Raw genomic sequence first — 15,844 nt, forward strand, 5'->3', positions numbered from 1 at the left:
TTTTATTATGTATTAGTATTGATGGATAGGGAGTGCTTTGAGAGAGGCTGTCAGTGTTGACTAGTGATGGATAGGGAGTGCTTTGAGAGAGGCTGTCAGTGTTGACTAGTGATGGATAGGGAGTGCTTTGAGACAGGCTGTCAGTGTTGACTAGTGATGGATAGGGAGTGCTTTGAGAGAGGCTGTCAGTGTTGACTAGTGATGGATAGGGAGTGATTTGAGACAGGCTGTCAGTGTTGACTAGTGATGGATAGGGAGTGCTTTGAGAGAGGCTGTCAGTGTTGACTAGTGATAGATAGGGAGTGATTTGAGACAGGCTGTCAGTGTTGACTAGTGATGGATAGGGAGTGATTTGAGACAGGCTGTCAGTGTTGACTAGTGATGGATAGGGAGTCGGCAGTGCAGTAACCTTGTGGATGTGCTACTGTTGGTCGTGGTCTCCACTCCAGTGCTCGTCTCTACCAGCAGGTCAACCAGAGGAAAGTTATCTACAACACAGAAATTCGACATACATGGCAGTTCAAACTTCTCGTTGCACACAACTTATCAAGGTGCAGTGAAATCAGTCATTTCAGAAATATGAAGATATTCCTCCAGAAAAATAAAAATGTAACAACTCGTTAAGAGTTGTATCTGATAGTAAAATGTCCGTAAGGACATGTCTGTAGTTAAAATGTCTGTAAGGATGTGTCTGTAGTTTCTACAGATCTGATACACTGTTTCTACCAATAGTACAAATATTTCATGACTAGATAAGAGAAGTTCCACTGGATTTCATAAAGAACCAAAATGGCAGCCAAAAGAGGCCAGTTTCAGCGTGAAGCAGCAGGAAGGTAGCCTACCGATATCGTCGTAGCGCTCCACCCAGACCACCAGTACTTTGGTCTCGGGGCCCATTGGAGGGATGGTCCTGCCAGGAGGCATCTTCTTAGACTTCACCGTGGGACTCTAAGGGACAGACAATAGTGGAAATCACGTGAACAAGCTAGAACAAAGAAAACTACAGGCTAAATTCCTCCTTAAAGCATCTTGTATTTAAACCTTTGCATAGCGATCACCATTCGCTAACCACAGCCGTGTAAGTCGAGTCCCTGAAGGCAAGAATGAAAACCAGAAGTGCTTTAGCCCTCCAGACATGAATTGAAAATCCCCGGGGTAGGATTTGGGTTTAGGTCACTGATCAGGTCGGTCGGTCTGAGGAAAAGAATACTAGTATAGTGTTCACATGTAGACACTGGTACGGTGCTGGAGAGAGCGCTAACGATGTTGAAGTGCTATAATAGTCTGCGGTGTGTCTTACCCTCTGCCCAGGAGCCACGTTGTCAGAGTGGTTGGGGAAGAGGTCCAGTGTGAGGTTGGACTGTTTCAGCAGGCTGGGCAGCAGGTCCATCTGAGAGTCTGGCTCTCCCGTAGGGAAACTGTTCTCTGACGACTCCGCTACAGAAACAACACAAAGACAAGTCTGCATCCCAAACTGCACCCACTCCAGGTCACTCAACATCTATAACTAGTAGAAATTATAAAATAACCTACACTTTTTCATATAACTGCCCCTTTTCTGGACTGCAAATTGCATTTGACAAACAAATCGGTCCTAAAAGTAAACTGTACAGCACTCTGCTGAATTTTGAAATCACGATGTGGCCCGCCTCGAGACAAGATGATGCCCACCCTGCCCTATGTAATGCCAGTTCCATAGCGTTTCTTATTAGACAGGTTCAGGTAGTCCCTCCGTGTATTAGTATGTTCTCGCTGTTAAGTGCCTAATGAATACCACCCTGCTTAATGGCTACCTAATACAATTACAACGCTCCACAACACTATCTAATATAATTACAACGCTCTAGAAAAGAAAGAAGATTTGTAGAACAAATGATGGGAAATCCATAAATACACACAGTGGGGATTTCCTTACGGAGAACAACGGCTTTGGGATCCATGAGAAACAAAGAGAAAGATGAGGAGAGAATAGAAAAAGTGAAGGCTTAAAAAGAGAAATGAAGAATGTACTGTAGAGAAAATAAAGACAGGAGGATTGGAAACTGGGATGAGGAGTGAGAGAAAAGTAAATGAGAAGTGAAGATGGGAGAGGGATGAGGCCCACCGGTGGACTCTGTGAGCGAGGGAACGACGAAGGCAATTTCGGTCAAGGCGTCTGCATAGTACAGCACCCGCTTCTCTCCGTTGAACACGCCCCCACCCGTGTCTCCCAGGGCGACCATGTCATCTGTGGGGACAGAGAACAACTTTCTTACTACTGTATAAAAAAAAATGTAAATTTTTTTTTATAGAAAAAAATTAATATATTAATGATTTGGCACGATAATGTGAAAAAAGTATAGAAGCCCTTGGGGGTAGGGCTGGTTGGGTGGGGTCTACCTCCCACCTGGTGGGTTGCTGTCTACGGTATTGTTGTTGTTCTTGTTGATGGACCAGCTGGTGTAGACACTGCCTGTCCAGCCCGGGTGCTGCCCCACCTCCACGGGCCAGCCCAGCGACAGCAGGAACTCCAGGAAGTGGTGCTGCACGTTGGAGCTAGACTCCACGTTCCTCAGGATCTGGTATGGGACAGTGATAGAGACAGACAGAAATGGAAATGAATGGTCAAGTCTTGTCTATAAATTATTTTACAGGGTCCAAAACTATTTTAAACTTTTTTTAAAGTGTATTCTCCTCGAGACAGATTTTTTTTTATCACTTTACAAAAACGACCAACTCAGCAGACAGACCCCCATCTTGACATTTTCAAATTTCTACACACTTGGCCAAACCAACAGATAATAAATGACCTGATATGAACTGGATAATATTATGGAGCATTTTGCATCAGACTATGGGTAATATCAGTGATAAATTCAGATAGTAACTCCCCTTTAACCCCGTTGATTGCCCTCCCCTTTAACCCTGTTGATTGCCCTCCCCTTTAACCCCGTTGACTGCCCTCCCCTTTAACCCCGTTGACTGCCCTCCCCTTTAACTGCCCTCCCCTTTAACCCCGTTGACTGCCCTCCCCTTTAACCCCGTTGACTGCCCTCCCCTTTAACTGCCCTCCCCTTTAACCCCGTTGACTGCCCTCCCCTTTAACCCCGTTGACTGCCCTCCCCTTTAACCCCGTTGACTGCCCTCCCCTTTAACCCCGTTGACTGCCCTCCCCTTTAACCCTGTTGATTGCCCTCCCCTTTAACCCCGTTGATTGCCCTCCCCTTTAACCCCGTTGATTGCCCTCCCCTTTAACCCCGTTGATTGCCCTCCCCTTTAACCACGTTGACCAGTCACCTCCTGACTGCTCTTCTGGCCAGCCTTCATGTAGAAGAGGAAGACTGTATCACAGGGCCGGCAGGGCAGCAGGTCCAGGTAGCTCATGTCATCAAAGAAGCCAGGCAACCCAGAGTCCAGTGCAATCAGGTGGGGAGGTAGGCGACTGTTGCCGGGCTCCTGGAGGGCAGGAAACAAAGTTAAATGTGATTGGCTGGTTTAAATCAGCAGATGTAAGGGCCAGTTTAACTGCGGTATTAGTTTGACTATATTTTGCTACCATATGATAACCCATGGCATCAAATGATCTATACAGGGTTTCAACTTAATTACATCTTGCAGGGTGGATTGCATGCTTTCCTGCTAATACTTTCAAGGATCCTTGAAGTAGTCACTGATCTAACAGGATTGGATAGGTGAAAGCAAAAGGTTCCACTACATGCATGTCACGTACCTTTTCTGTTTCAATCCCTTCAAAACCGACCCATTCTTTCCTCTCCCCTTCCTTGACTTGTTCCCCTCCACTCCTCCCTCTCCTTTCCTTTCCTCTCCTCCCACTCCACTCCACATCCCAGTCCTCCCTCTTCTCCCCTCCTCCCTTACCTTGTTCCCCTCCACCCCTCCCTCCTCTCTCCCGCCTTGTTTCCCTCGACTCTTCCCCCTCTCCCTGTTCCCCTCCTCCCTCTCCTTTCCTACCCCTCACCCCCCCCCCCCCCTTCCTTCTATTCCCACAGTACCTTGAGAGCCTCCAGAGACAGGAAGCCAAAGTGCGACAGGAAAAGGCGGGCGGTCTGGAACTCTTGAGAGGGCGGTGGGGGCTTGCAGTCCGTCAGCGGGTCTGGGAAGCTCTTGTTGCACCAGCGCTCCTCGCTGCTGTGCTCCAGTGTTGTTTCATACTCAGTCTGCTTGGCCATCACACCACACAGCTTGTTGTGCTGCATCTCCAGCTGAGAAGCAAAGAGAGAGAGGGCAGAGAGAGAGAGAGAGAGAGGGGGGGGGGGGGCAGAGAGGGGGCAGGATGATGTTGCCTATTGACATTTGAGAAGGTCAGTTTTGTTTATGTGTTTCCTCTCAAAATGGTGGTTAGGAGAGGGTAAGCACTGATCCAAGATCTGTGTCAAAGGACATATGAGCTGCACGCTAACCAAGGTCGCCAGGTGCACAGTGTTTCCACCGACACATTGGTGCGGCTGGCTTCCGGGTTGGATGCGCGCTGTGTTAAGAAGCAGTGCGGCTTGGTTGGGTTTCGGAGGAAGCATGGCTTTCGACCATCGTCTCTCCCTAGCCCGTACGGGAGTTGTAGCGATGAGACAAGATAGTAGCTACTACACAATTGGATACCACGAAATTGGGGAGAAAAGGGGGTAAAAAAAGAAAATAGTAGTAGTCATGGTTGAAGGCCATACCGTACAAGATCACTCCCAGGACAAATAAGGCATTTGAGTTGTGCTAGCGAGTCCCATTGCATACATACATACACCCAATCACATCAAACCACACACCCAATCCCCTCATCAAAACCACCCCTGAAACACCCACACACCTAACATGAACAAATCTTCACAAAACCCTCATACTCCCACAAAACCAATACAGTGCAAACCCAATCCCTAGCCCCCAAACATAAACAACTAACATCAGAACCTCTCTTTCCCAGCATGAATTATATGTATAAGTGAAACATGTTCGTTTGTGTGAGGACAACTCCCGCCCAGATCACTGTCCTTCAGCGTTGTGCGTGTTTACGAAGAGTTCGGCTTGTCAGTTGAGGAACACTGCATTCCACAAAGCATTTTCAGATAGACACCGATTCATTGACGTGGAGGAGTTCACTGAGAATAACAGTCTAAAGTCAGACTACATTTTACATTTAAAGTTAGCCTACATTTTGTTTATCATTTATATGCTAGTTGTACAAAGTTCCCCATCTGGGCCATATTCCTTAAGCTGACCTTGGATCCATTTTTTATTTATTCATTAATAACAGGGGGACCAGATCCTAGATACCCGTTTTGAGGCGCTTTGTAAATACAGACCCTGGCTGATGAGAACACTACCTCTACTCTGCAATACAATCCTCATTAGGGCAACGGAGACAATTATTCTAACATGGACGGACTACCAAAGCTAACCTACCTCCTCATCTACAATATCATGCAGGTCTGGAATGCTTAGGTCCGCTTTCACAAATGGAATTTTGTCCACTTCTTCAGGGAAGGGTCTGTGTTTGACGTTGAACCGGATCCCCACATCATTTTTGGGAGTGGGCCGGCTCTCTGGGACAAACACCTGCTACAGAGAGAAGAGGGGAAGAGAAAGGAGAGATGAGAGAGACTTATGAGAGACACATACCCCTGAGAAAGGAGCTGGGAAGACTCAACAAGAAACATGAGCTGACATCTGATCATTTAGCATGGTTAAAAGCTCTACAATGAATATCAATGCCCTGACGCAGAAATGTTTTCACCAAAACAGGTCTGGGACCAACATCAGGAATCATTGTTCATATTGAATGAGAATATTGCACTACTTGACATTACTAGTGTCTCATTAAAGCTATGTGAAAAAAGCTGTTTTATAACAATGGAGTTGCTAGTTAAATTAGATGTTAATGTGAACCTGGACACTAATAGAAATGTAGTGACCATATCACCATAACAAATCTAAAGGGTTATCTACCGTGTGTTACCTTGTGGCTGGCGTGGGCCTCCCTGGGCTGATGGAAGAGCTGCCTAATGATCTACCATGTGTTACCTTGTGGCTGGCGTGGGCCTCCCTGGGCTGATGGAAGAGCTGCCTAATGATCTACCATGTGTTACCTTGTGGCTGGCGTGGGCCTCCCTGGGCTGATGGAAGAGCTGCATAATGATCTACCATGTGTTACCTTGTGGCTGGCGTGGGCCTCCCTGGGCTGATGGAAGAGCTGCCTAATGATCTACCATGTGTTACCTTGTGGCTGGCGTGGGCCTCCCTGGGCTGATGGAAGAGCTGCCTAATGATCTACCATGTGTTACCTTGTGGCTGGCGCGGGCCTCCCTGGGCTGATGGAAGAGCTGCCTAATGAATCTAAAGGGTTATCTATTGTGTGTTACCTTGTGGCTGGCGCGGGCCTCCCTGGGCTGATGGAAGAGCTGCCTAATGAATCTAAAGGGTTATCTATTGTGTGTTACCTTGTGGCTGGCGCGGGCCTCCCTGGGCTGATGGAAGAGCTGCCTAATGAATCTAAAGGGTTATCTATTGTGTGTTACCTTGTGGCTGGCACGGGCCTCCCTGGGCTGATGGAAGAGCTGCATGGTCCAGGCGTGTCTCCCGGACATCCCCCTGATCAACATGGTCACGGACGGACAGGGATCTGCTGACAGACACAGACACACATAGGGCAACCAGGTCAAAAGGGTCTTTCTCATTCGACACCATACAGAAGACAGACAAACTGGGGGGAGTGGACTTTGTTTTTTGTTGCTAAAAGTTGAAACATTTTTAAGTTGCGTGCTCTAATGAAAACGACCCAAGACTAATTCTTATTAGCTATCAGTCTGGTATAGGTGAAGATGTTGAGGACTGATAACAGGTGGGAGGATAACTGACAGCTTGTAGAGGATAACTGACAGCTTGTAGAGGATAACTGACAGCATGTTGAGGATAACTGACAGCATGTTGAGGATAACTGACAGCATGTTGAGGATAACTGACTCTGTTCGTTGCCCAGCGGCTGCTCCAGCATGGCCAGGATGACAGAGTTGTCCAGGACAAAGTAGCGGAAGTTCTTGTGACTGGTGGAGGTCAGCCTGGAGTACTTGATCAGGGTGTCCTCGTTCAGCAGGCTGCAGGGGGAGGCGGGGCCACTAGGCGACGGGAACGCCCCCAGGACTTGCATTATACTGTCAGGGAATGCAAAGAGAGGGTTTCCACTAGTTAACACAGCCACAAAGTAAAAATGAGCTAAATCATTAAAATGTAGAAAACAAAAATGTGCTTTTTGGTCTTAATTTAAGGGTTAGGTGTAAGGTTATCAGTGTGGTTAATCTTAGTTTTGAAATCACATTAAGAAGAGAAACTAGAAATAGGCGGGGTTTAAGACTCTGTGGCTACTAGTGACTCCAGAGGTACAGTACTGACAGGGAGAGTAAAGAGAGGATGAGGAGTGACTTCAGAGCTACTGGGAGGAGGATGGCTCGTAATAAATGGCCAGAATGGAGCCAATGGAATGGCATCAAACACTTGGAAACCATGAGTTTGATGTATTTGATACCATTCCACAAATTCCGCTCCTGTCATTACCACGAGCCCGTTCTCCCCAATGAAGGTACCGCCAACATCCTGTGTTCCAGAGGTACAGTGCATTGGAAAGATAGAAAGGACATTCTAGGCAGAAATCCCCACTATAATACATTTCAAACACTGAATAGTATATGAATAAACATGTAAACCCTGAATAAAGTGGATTAGTCAACGTATTTTGTAATTAGACATAAATACTTCAGGTAAAATGGTTGCAAACAATTAAAAGCTACGGTCTGATTGGTATATACATTTTTGGACTTAAATTATTGATAGTTGTTGATCGTGGGACAATACGACAAATAAACGCCTCGTGAGCTTAGTTCAACTCTTTCGCTCAGCAGAACCCCAAAAATAAAGGTGGTTTTACTCCATTGTTTGCCAACAATGTATTTGTAAACGAACACAGTATAGCTTCTAAAACATCTTATTTTCTTCAGTCCCATCCTTCAGCTGATTACCAAAACAAGTGGTAGGTTGACCGACTCCTCTAAAGAGAGAGACTTTAAACGGAGTAAAAGGTTTCAATTCCCCATGTCCTTATAACACCTCATATCTTTAACCTTTGTTCTGTTACATCACACATAGTCCTTGGCGATGTTCTCAAAACGTTCCACTGATTACACCTGTTCCATGTATTGGTTCACCAAGACCAGTGTGTATTAAAAGAAGGGGACTGAGCCTAATAGACTACATTAGTTCTGAAGAGGCATCGTTTCAGAATGAGGGATGCTGTAGCTCTACTGGTGTTGCTGTTCTGTCTGTCTGGGGAATGGAGAGAGTGGAGGGGTCAGAGAGAATGACATTACTCAACAGGGTCAGAGTGAAGGGGGAGAGAGCAGGGACATCTGGACTGAGCTGAAGGAGCGGAGAGACATGGTGGTGGATCTGAGGAACACGGGGACCAGACTGACAGCCAGTGAGAGCCATGTGGAGGACCAGAGTGTGGAGCTGAGGGTCACTAATAATGAACTGCAGGCCTCCCGAGTGGCGCAGTGGTCTAAGGCACTGCATCACAGTGCTAGCTGTGCCACTAGACATCCTGGTTCGAGTCCAGGCTCTATCGCAGTTGGCCCTCGACCGAAAGACCCATGTGGCGGCGCACAATTGGCCCAGCGTCGCCCCGGGTTAGGGGAGGGTTTGGCCGGCAGGGATGTCCTTGTCCCATCGCGCACGAGCGACTCCTGTGGCGGGCCGGGCGCAATGCAGACTGACACAGTCGCCAGTTGTACGGTGTTTCCTCCGACACATTGGTGTGGCTGGCTTTCGGGTTAAGAGGGCATCGTGTCAAGAAGCAGTGCAGCTTGGTTGAGTTTCGGAGGACGCACAGCTCTTGACCTTCGCCTCTCCCGAATCACTAAGGGAGTTGCAGCGAAGGGACAAGATTGTAACTACTAAATTGGATACCACGAAAAATAGGGAGAAAACGGGTAAAAAAACAAAAAAAAAACAAATCTAAAACAAATAATAGGAAAAAACTAACAAACAAACAAATCTAGATGAACTGCAGTTCCACAAGAACAAGGTGGAGGAACTGGATAGAGAGAACACCGGTATAGTGAGGCAGCTACTTACTTTAGAACTGTGATTTAAGATTAGGAAAACAGTGGTGTGTTGAATTCATGAAAACTGTTTCCAGAGCGACAGCTAGGTGGAGGAACTGAAGAGACACAATGCATGTATGAACAACACCCTGTAAAGCCTTTTAACCTATGAGCTAGATTATAAACGTCTACACTCCATTTGTGATTAATATATATATAGTATCAAAATACTTAAACTTACATGCAAAATACCTGCTGTTAACTTTTAAATGATTGGAATGAATTATCCAAAGAGAGTGTCAAGATTTTCAGTTATATATATATATATATGTTACTTATCAGCCTTATTCTAAAATGTATCAGCATTTTTTTTCATCAAGCCACACACACACACACAAAAAATAAATACCTTATTCAGACCCTTTGCTATGAGACTCGAAATTGAGCAATCGGGGGAGAAGGTCATTGGTCAGGGATGTGACCAAGAACCCAATGGTCACTGACAGAGCTCCAGAGTTCCTCTGTGGAGATGGGAGAACCTTCCAGAAGGACAACCATCTCTGCAGCACTCCACCAATCAGGCATTTATGGTAGAGTGGCCATGACTGTCCGCATGGAGTTTGCCAAAAGGCACCTAAAGGACTCAGACCATGAGAAACAAGATTCTCTGGTCTGATGAAACCAAGATTGAACTTTTTGGCCTGAATGCCAAGTGTCACATCTGGAGGAAACCTGGCACCATCCCTACGGGGAAGCATGGTGGTGACAGCATCATGCTGTGGGGATGCTTTTCAGCGGCAGGGACTGGGAGACTAGTCAGGATCGAGGGAAAGATGAACAGAGCAAAGTACAGAAAGAACCTTGATAAAAAAATAATAATAACTTGCTCCAGAGCGCTCAGGACCTCAGGCTGGGACAAAGGTTCACCTTCCAACAGGATAACAACCCTAAGCACACAGCGCAAGAGTGGCTTCGGGACAAGTCTCTGAATGTCCTTGAGTGACCCAGCCAGAGCCCGGACATAAACTCGATCGAACATCTCTGGAGAGACCTGAAAATAGCTGTGCAGCGATGCTTCTCATCCAACCTGACAGAGCTTGAGAGGATCTGCAGAGAAGAATGGGAGAAACTCCCCAAATACAGGTGTGACAATCTTGTAGCGTCATACCCAATAAGATTCAAGGCTGTAATCGCTGCCAAAGCTGCTGAAACAAAGTACTGAGTAAAGGGTCTGAATAGTTACGTAAATATACTTTCAGTTTTGTATTTATAAATTAGTAAACACTTCTAAAAACCTGTTGTTGCTTTGTCGTCATTATGGGGTAGGGTGTGTAGATTTAAATCAATGTTTCCCCCCCCCCCCCCTCAATTTTAGAATAAGGCTGTCAGGTAAAGAAATGTGGAAAAAGTCAAGGGGTCTGAATACTTTCCAAATGCACTGTATACACCCCTTCAAATGAGTGGATTCAGCTATTTCAGCCACACCCGTTGCTGAAAGGTATACAAAATGGAGCACACAGCCATGCAATCTCCATACACAAACATTGGCAGTAGAATGGCCTCACTGAAGAGCTCAGTGACTTTTAATGTGGCACTGTCATAGGATGCCACCTTTCCAACAAGTCAGTTTGTCAAATTTCTGCCCTGCTACAGCTGCTCCAATCAACTGTAAGTGCCGTTATTGTGAAGTGGAAATGTCGAGGAGCAATAACGGCTTAGCCGCAAAGTGGTAGGCCAACACATGCTCGCAGAACGGGACCGCCGAGTGCTGAAGAGTGTAAAAATTGTTTGTCTGTGGTTGCAACACTTACTACAGAGTTCCAAACTGCTTCTGGAAGCAACGTCAGCACAATAACTGTTCGTCAGGAGCTTCATGAAATGGGTTTCCATGGCTGAGCTGCTGCACACAAGCCTAAGATCATGTAATGCCAAGCGTCAACTGAGTGGTGTAACCCAAAAAATAAATGCATAGTGCAAACTAACGCTTGGTGGAGGAGGAATAATGGTTTGTGGTTATTTTTCATGGTTCGGGCTTGGCCCCTTACTTCCAGCGAAGGGAAATCTTAATGCTACAGAATACAATGACATTCTGTACCTCCAACTTTGTGGCAACAGTTTGGGGAAGGCCCTTTCTTGTTTCAGCATGACAATGCACCCATGCACAAAGCAAGGTCCAAACAGAAATGGTTTGTTGAGATCGGTGTGGAAGAGCTTGACTGGCATGCACAGAGCCCTGACCTCAATCCCATCGAACACCTTTGGGAAGAATTGGAACGCAGACTGCGAGCCAGGCCTAATCGCCCAACATCAGTACCCGACCTCACTAATGCTCGAGGCTGAATGGAAGCAAGTCCCCTCAGCAACGTTCCAACATTCAGTGGAAAGCCTTAGAAGAGTGGAAGCTGTTATAGCAGCAAAGAGGGGAACAATTCCATATTAATGCCCATGATTTTGTAATGAGATATTTGACAAGCAGGTGTCCACATACTTTTGGTCATGTAGTGTGTGTGTGTGTGTGGTAGAGCGCTCAGGACCTCAGACTGAGGCATACATGCATACATACATACATACATACATACATACATACATACATACATACATACATACATGCATAATCCAGCCCGCCCACCCCAGTCCTGAGCGCTCTACCACACACACACACACACACACACGATGGGGAATATACCAGGGCAGTCAATGAATGCATTCAACTCAAATCATAATGAAAAACAATTGTCAATAGCTTCAAACCATGAACTGAATTTCAATGAATTTTCTTTAACTGTTGAAATGGAATTGCCCTAAACCCCTCTACTGTGGATTGAATTGTGGTTTACCACCACCTGCTGGTGTACTATGGTATTACCACAAAGTCCCTCAAAAGTGTTAACCTCCAACTTCGCATATGAATCCCTGATCACAGTCAATATCAAGGACTAGTAAATATGTATGGAACTCAGAGATGCAAAGCAGACTTCTTATTCTGCTATGCATAATGCAAAGAACGAACATCTTCCAAATAATTGATTCTCAGGAGAAAGGGCCTCGATCCTTCCATTGCCATTTTGTACCTTTTCACTAAAGGTGCATCTTCCATATTTTATAGTGAGTGGATCAATGTTTCACTGAATTACCATGATATACAGGCTCCAATAGGTGTGGAGACTGCATTACCACGACATCCAGGCGCCAATAGCTGTGGAGACTGCATTACCACGATATCCAGGCTCCAATAGCTGTGGAGATTGCATTACCACGATATCCAGGCGCCAATAGCTGTGGAGACTGCATTACCACGATATCCAGGCTCCAATAGCTGTGGAGACTGCATTACCACGATATCCAGGCGCCAATAGCTGTGGAGACTGCATTACCACGATATCCAGGCTCCAATAGCTGTGGAGACTGCATTACCACGATATTCAGGCTCCAATATGTGTGGATCGTGCATACAGCCCAACAAGATGTAAATAGACTTGGATACTGCATACAGCCAGTGGTGTAAAGTCCTTAAGTACAACTTTTACTTCAAAACATTCAGAGAGAAAATTGTACTTTTTACTACATACTACATTTTCCCTGACACCCAAAAGTATTCATTTTTAATGCTTAGCAGGACAGTAAAATTGCCTAATTCACACACTTACCAAGAGAACATCCCTGTTCATCCCTACCGCCTCTGATCTGGACTCACTAAACACATGCTTCATTTGTAACTGATGTCTGAGTGTTGGAGTTTGCCCTTGGCTATCTGTAAAAAAAACATTTAAAAAATGGCAAATTGTGCCATCTGGTTTGCCTAATAAAATGAATTTGAAATGATATATACACTTCTACTTTTGATACTTAAGCATATTTGAGCAATAACATTTACTTGTTATACTTAAGTATGTTTAAAACCAAATACTGGTAGACTTTCACTTTTACTTGAATCATTTTCTGTTAAGGTATCTTTACTTTTACTCAAGTATGACAAGTGGCTACTTTTTCCACTAATGCATCATGCCAACAAGGTATAAATAGGTGTGGATAATGCATCATGCCAACAAGGTATAAATAGGTGTGGATAATGCATCACGCCAACAAGGTATAAATAGGTGTGGATAATGCATCACGCCAACAAGGTATAAATAGGTGTGGATAATGTATCACGCCAACAAGGTATAAATAGGTGTGGATACTGCACGATGCCCAACAAGGTATAAATAGGTGTGGATACTGCACGATGCCCAACAAGGTATAAATAGGTGTGCATACTGCACGATGCCCAACAAGGTATAAATAGGTGTGCATACTGCACGATGCCCAACAAGGTATAAATAGGTGTGCATACTGCACGATGCCCAACAAGGTATAAATAGGTGTGCATACTGCACGATGCCAACAAGGTATAAATAGGTGTGGATACTGCACGATGCCCAACAAGGTATAAATAGGTGTGGATACTGCACAATGCCCAACAAGGTATAAATAGGTGTGGATACTGCACGATGCCCAACAAGGTATAAATAGGTGTGGATACTGCACAATGCCCAACAAGGTATAAATAGGTGTGGATACTGCACGATGCCCAACAAGGTATAAATAGGTGTGGATACTGCACAATGCCCAACAAGGTATAAATAGGTGTGCATACTGCACGATGCCAACAAGGTATAAATAGGTGTGGATACTGCACAATGCCCAACAAGGTATAAATAGGTGTGGATACTGCACAATGCCCAACAAGGTATAAATAGGTGTGGATACTGCACGATGCCCAACAAGGTATAAATAGGTGTGGATACTGCACGATGCCCAACAAGGTATAAATAGGTGTGGATACTGCACGATGCCCAACAAGGTATAAATAGGTGTGGATACTGCACAATGCCCAACAAGGTATAAATAGGTGTGGATACTGCACGATGCCCAACAAGGTATAAATAGGTGTGGATACTGCACGATGCCCAACAAGGTATAAATAGGTGTGGATACTGCACGATGCCCAACAAGGTATAAATAGGTGTGGTTACTGCACGATGCCCAACAAGGTATAAATAGGTGTGGATACTGCACGATGCCCAACAAGGTATAAATAGGTGTGGATACTGCACGATGCCCAACAAGGTATAAATAGGTGTGGGTACTGCACGATGCCCAACAAGGTATAAATAGGTGTGGATACTGCACGATGCCCAACAAGGTATAAATAGGTGTGGATACTGCACGATGCCCAACAAGGTATAAATAGGTGTGGATACTGCACGATGCCCAACAAGGTATAAATAGGTGTGGATACTGCATGATGCCCAACAAGGTATAAATAGGTGTGGATACTGCATGATGCCCAACAAGGTATAAATAGGTGTGGATACTGCACGATGCCCAACAAGGTATAAATAGGTGTGGATACTGCATGATGCCCAACAAGGTATAAATAGGTGTGGATACTGCATGATGCCCAACAAGGTATAAATAGGTGTGGATACTGCATGATGCCAACAAGGTATAAATAGGTGTGGATACTGCATATAACCCAATGGCTTTGACGAAGTAAGACATTTGCGAACAAAGTTATTGTAAACAAAAACTGTATAGCTCCAAAACATGGTTAAAACTATCATTTCGACCTCAGAGGTCCACAAAAACAAGAGGCGGGACGGCCATTTTGTAGTTTAGCTAAAGGGGCAATATGCTGTTTAAACAACAAAGCAGTGAAACCAAAACTTTTGGTGAACAACTAATGAATGGGGCCTGAGAAAAGAAATAACTTTCAAATTCATAAAACAAGAGCTTTGGATGCAAGGACTGACCATCCATAAAACCCAAACATGTTTTAAGCATGTTTTGAGGCTCTACAGAAAGTAGTCCCTGTACTTAAACCCATCTAAATTTAGGACAGCCATGTTTTTGAGAGCAAAAGCAACACTATTGCAGTTGTCCATAGGTACAGTGCCTTGCGAAAGTATTCGGCCCCCTTGAACTTTGCGACCTTTTGCCACATTTCAGGCTTCAAACATAAAGATATAAAACTGTATTTTTTTGTGAAGAATCAACAACAAGTGGGACACAATTATGAAGTGGAACGACATTTATTGGATATTTCAAACTTTTTTAACAAATCAAAAACTGAAAAATTGGGCGTGCAAAATTATTCAGCCCCTTTACTTTCAGTGCAGCAAACTCTCTCCAGAAGTTCAGTGAGGATCTCTGAATGATCCAATGTTGGCCTAAATGACTAATGATGATAAATACAATCCACCTGTGTGTAATCAAGTCTCCGTATAAATGCACCTGCACTGTGATAGTCTCAGAGGTCCGTCAAAAGCGCAGAGAGCATCATGAAGAACAAAGAACACACCAGGCAGGTCCGAGATACTGTTGTGAAGAAGTTTAAAGCCGGATTTGGATACAAAAATATTTCCCAAGCTTTAAACATCCCAAGGAGCACTGTGCAAGCGATAATATTGAAATGGAAGGAGTATCAGACCACTGCAAATCTACCAAGACCTGGCCGTCCCTCTAAACTTTCAGCTCATACAAGGAGAAGACTGATCAGAGATGCAGCCAAGAGGCCCATGATCACTCTGGATGAACTACAGAGATCTACAGCTGAGGTGGGAGACTCTGTTCATAGGACAACAATCAGTCGTATATTGCACAAATCTGGCCTTTATGGAAGAGTGGCAAGAAGAAAGCCATTTCTTAAAGATATCCATAAAAAGTGTCGTTTAAAGTTTGCCACAAGCCACCTGGGAGACACACCAAACATGTGGAAGAAG

General features: G+C 45.0%; 1 protein-coding gene across 38 annotated transcripts in view; it reads right to left on the reverse strand.

The window, feature by feature from the left end:
• The window catches only part of LOC110528539 (ral GTPase-activating protein subunit beta), a 57,837-nt gene that overhangs the window by 9,648 nt on the left and 32,345 nt on the right, over window positions 1–15,844 (reverse strand). For 11 of the 38 annotated variants that reach the window (XM_090241931.1, XM_090241923.1, XM_090241928.1 and 8 more), the window contains 10 exons: window positions 6,949–7,136; window positions 6,504–6,607; window positions 5,392–5,547; window positions 3,993–4,202; window positions 3,277–3,435; window positions 2,387–2,558; window positions 2,105–2,227; window positions 1,301–1,437; window positions 843–948; window positions 410–488 (listed from right to left, as the gene is read on the reverse strand). In XM_090241931.1, the coding sequence (XP_090098057.1) occupies window positions 410–488; window positions 843–948; window positions 1,301–1,437; window positions 2,105–2,227; window positions 2,387–2,558; window positions 3,277–3,435; window positions 3,993–4,202; window positions 5,392–5,547; window positions 6,504–6,607; window positions 6,949–7,136 (1,434 nt within the window). Of the gene's footprint in view, window positions 1–409; window positions 489–842; window positions 949–1,300; window positions 1,438–2,104; window positions 2,228–2,386; window positions 2,559–3,276; window positions 3,436–3,992; window positions 4,203–5,391; window positions 5,548–6,503; window positions 6,611–6,948; window positions 7,137–15,844 lie in introns of all 38 variants that reach the window. The other 27 variants (XM_090241929.1, XM_090241921.1, XM_090241927.1 and 24 more) reach the window with 3 other exon arrangements.

The sequence above is a fragment of the Oncorhynchus mykiss genome, chromosome 7, assembly GCF_057628025.1.
Source record: "Oncorhynchus mykiss isolate SJ-2025 chromosome 7, ASM5762802v1, whole genome shotgun sequence".
Classification (NCBI taxonomy): domain Eukaryota; kingdom Metazoa; phylum Chordata; class Actinopteri; order Salmoniformes; family Salmonidae; genus Oncorhynchus; species Oncorhynchus mykiss.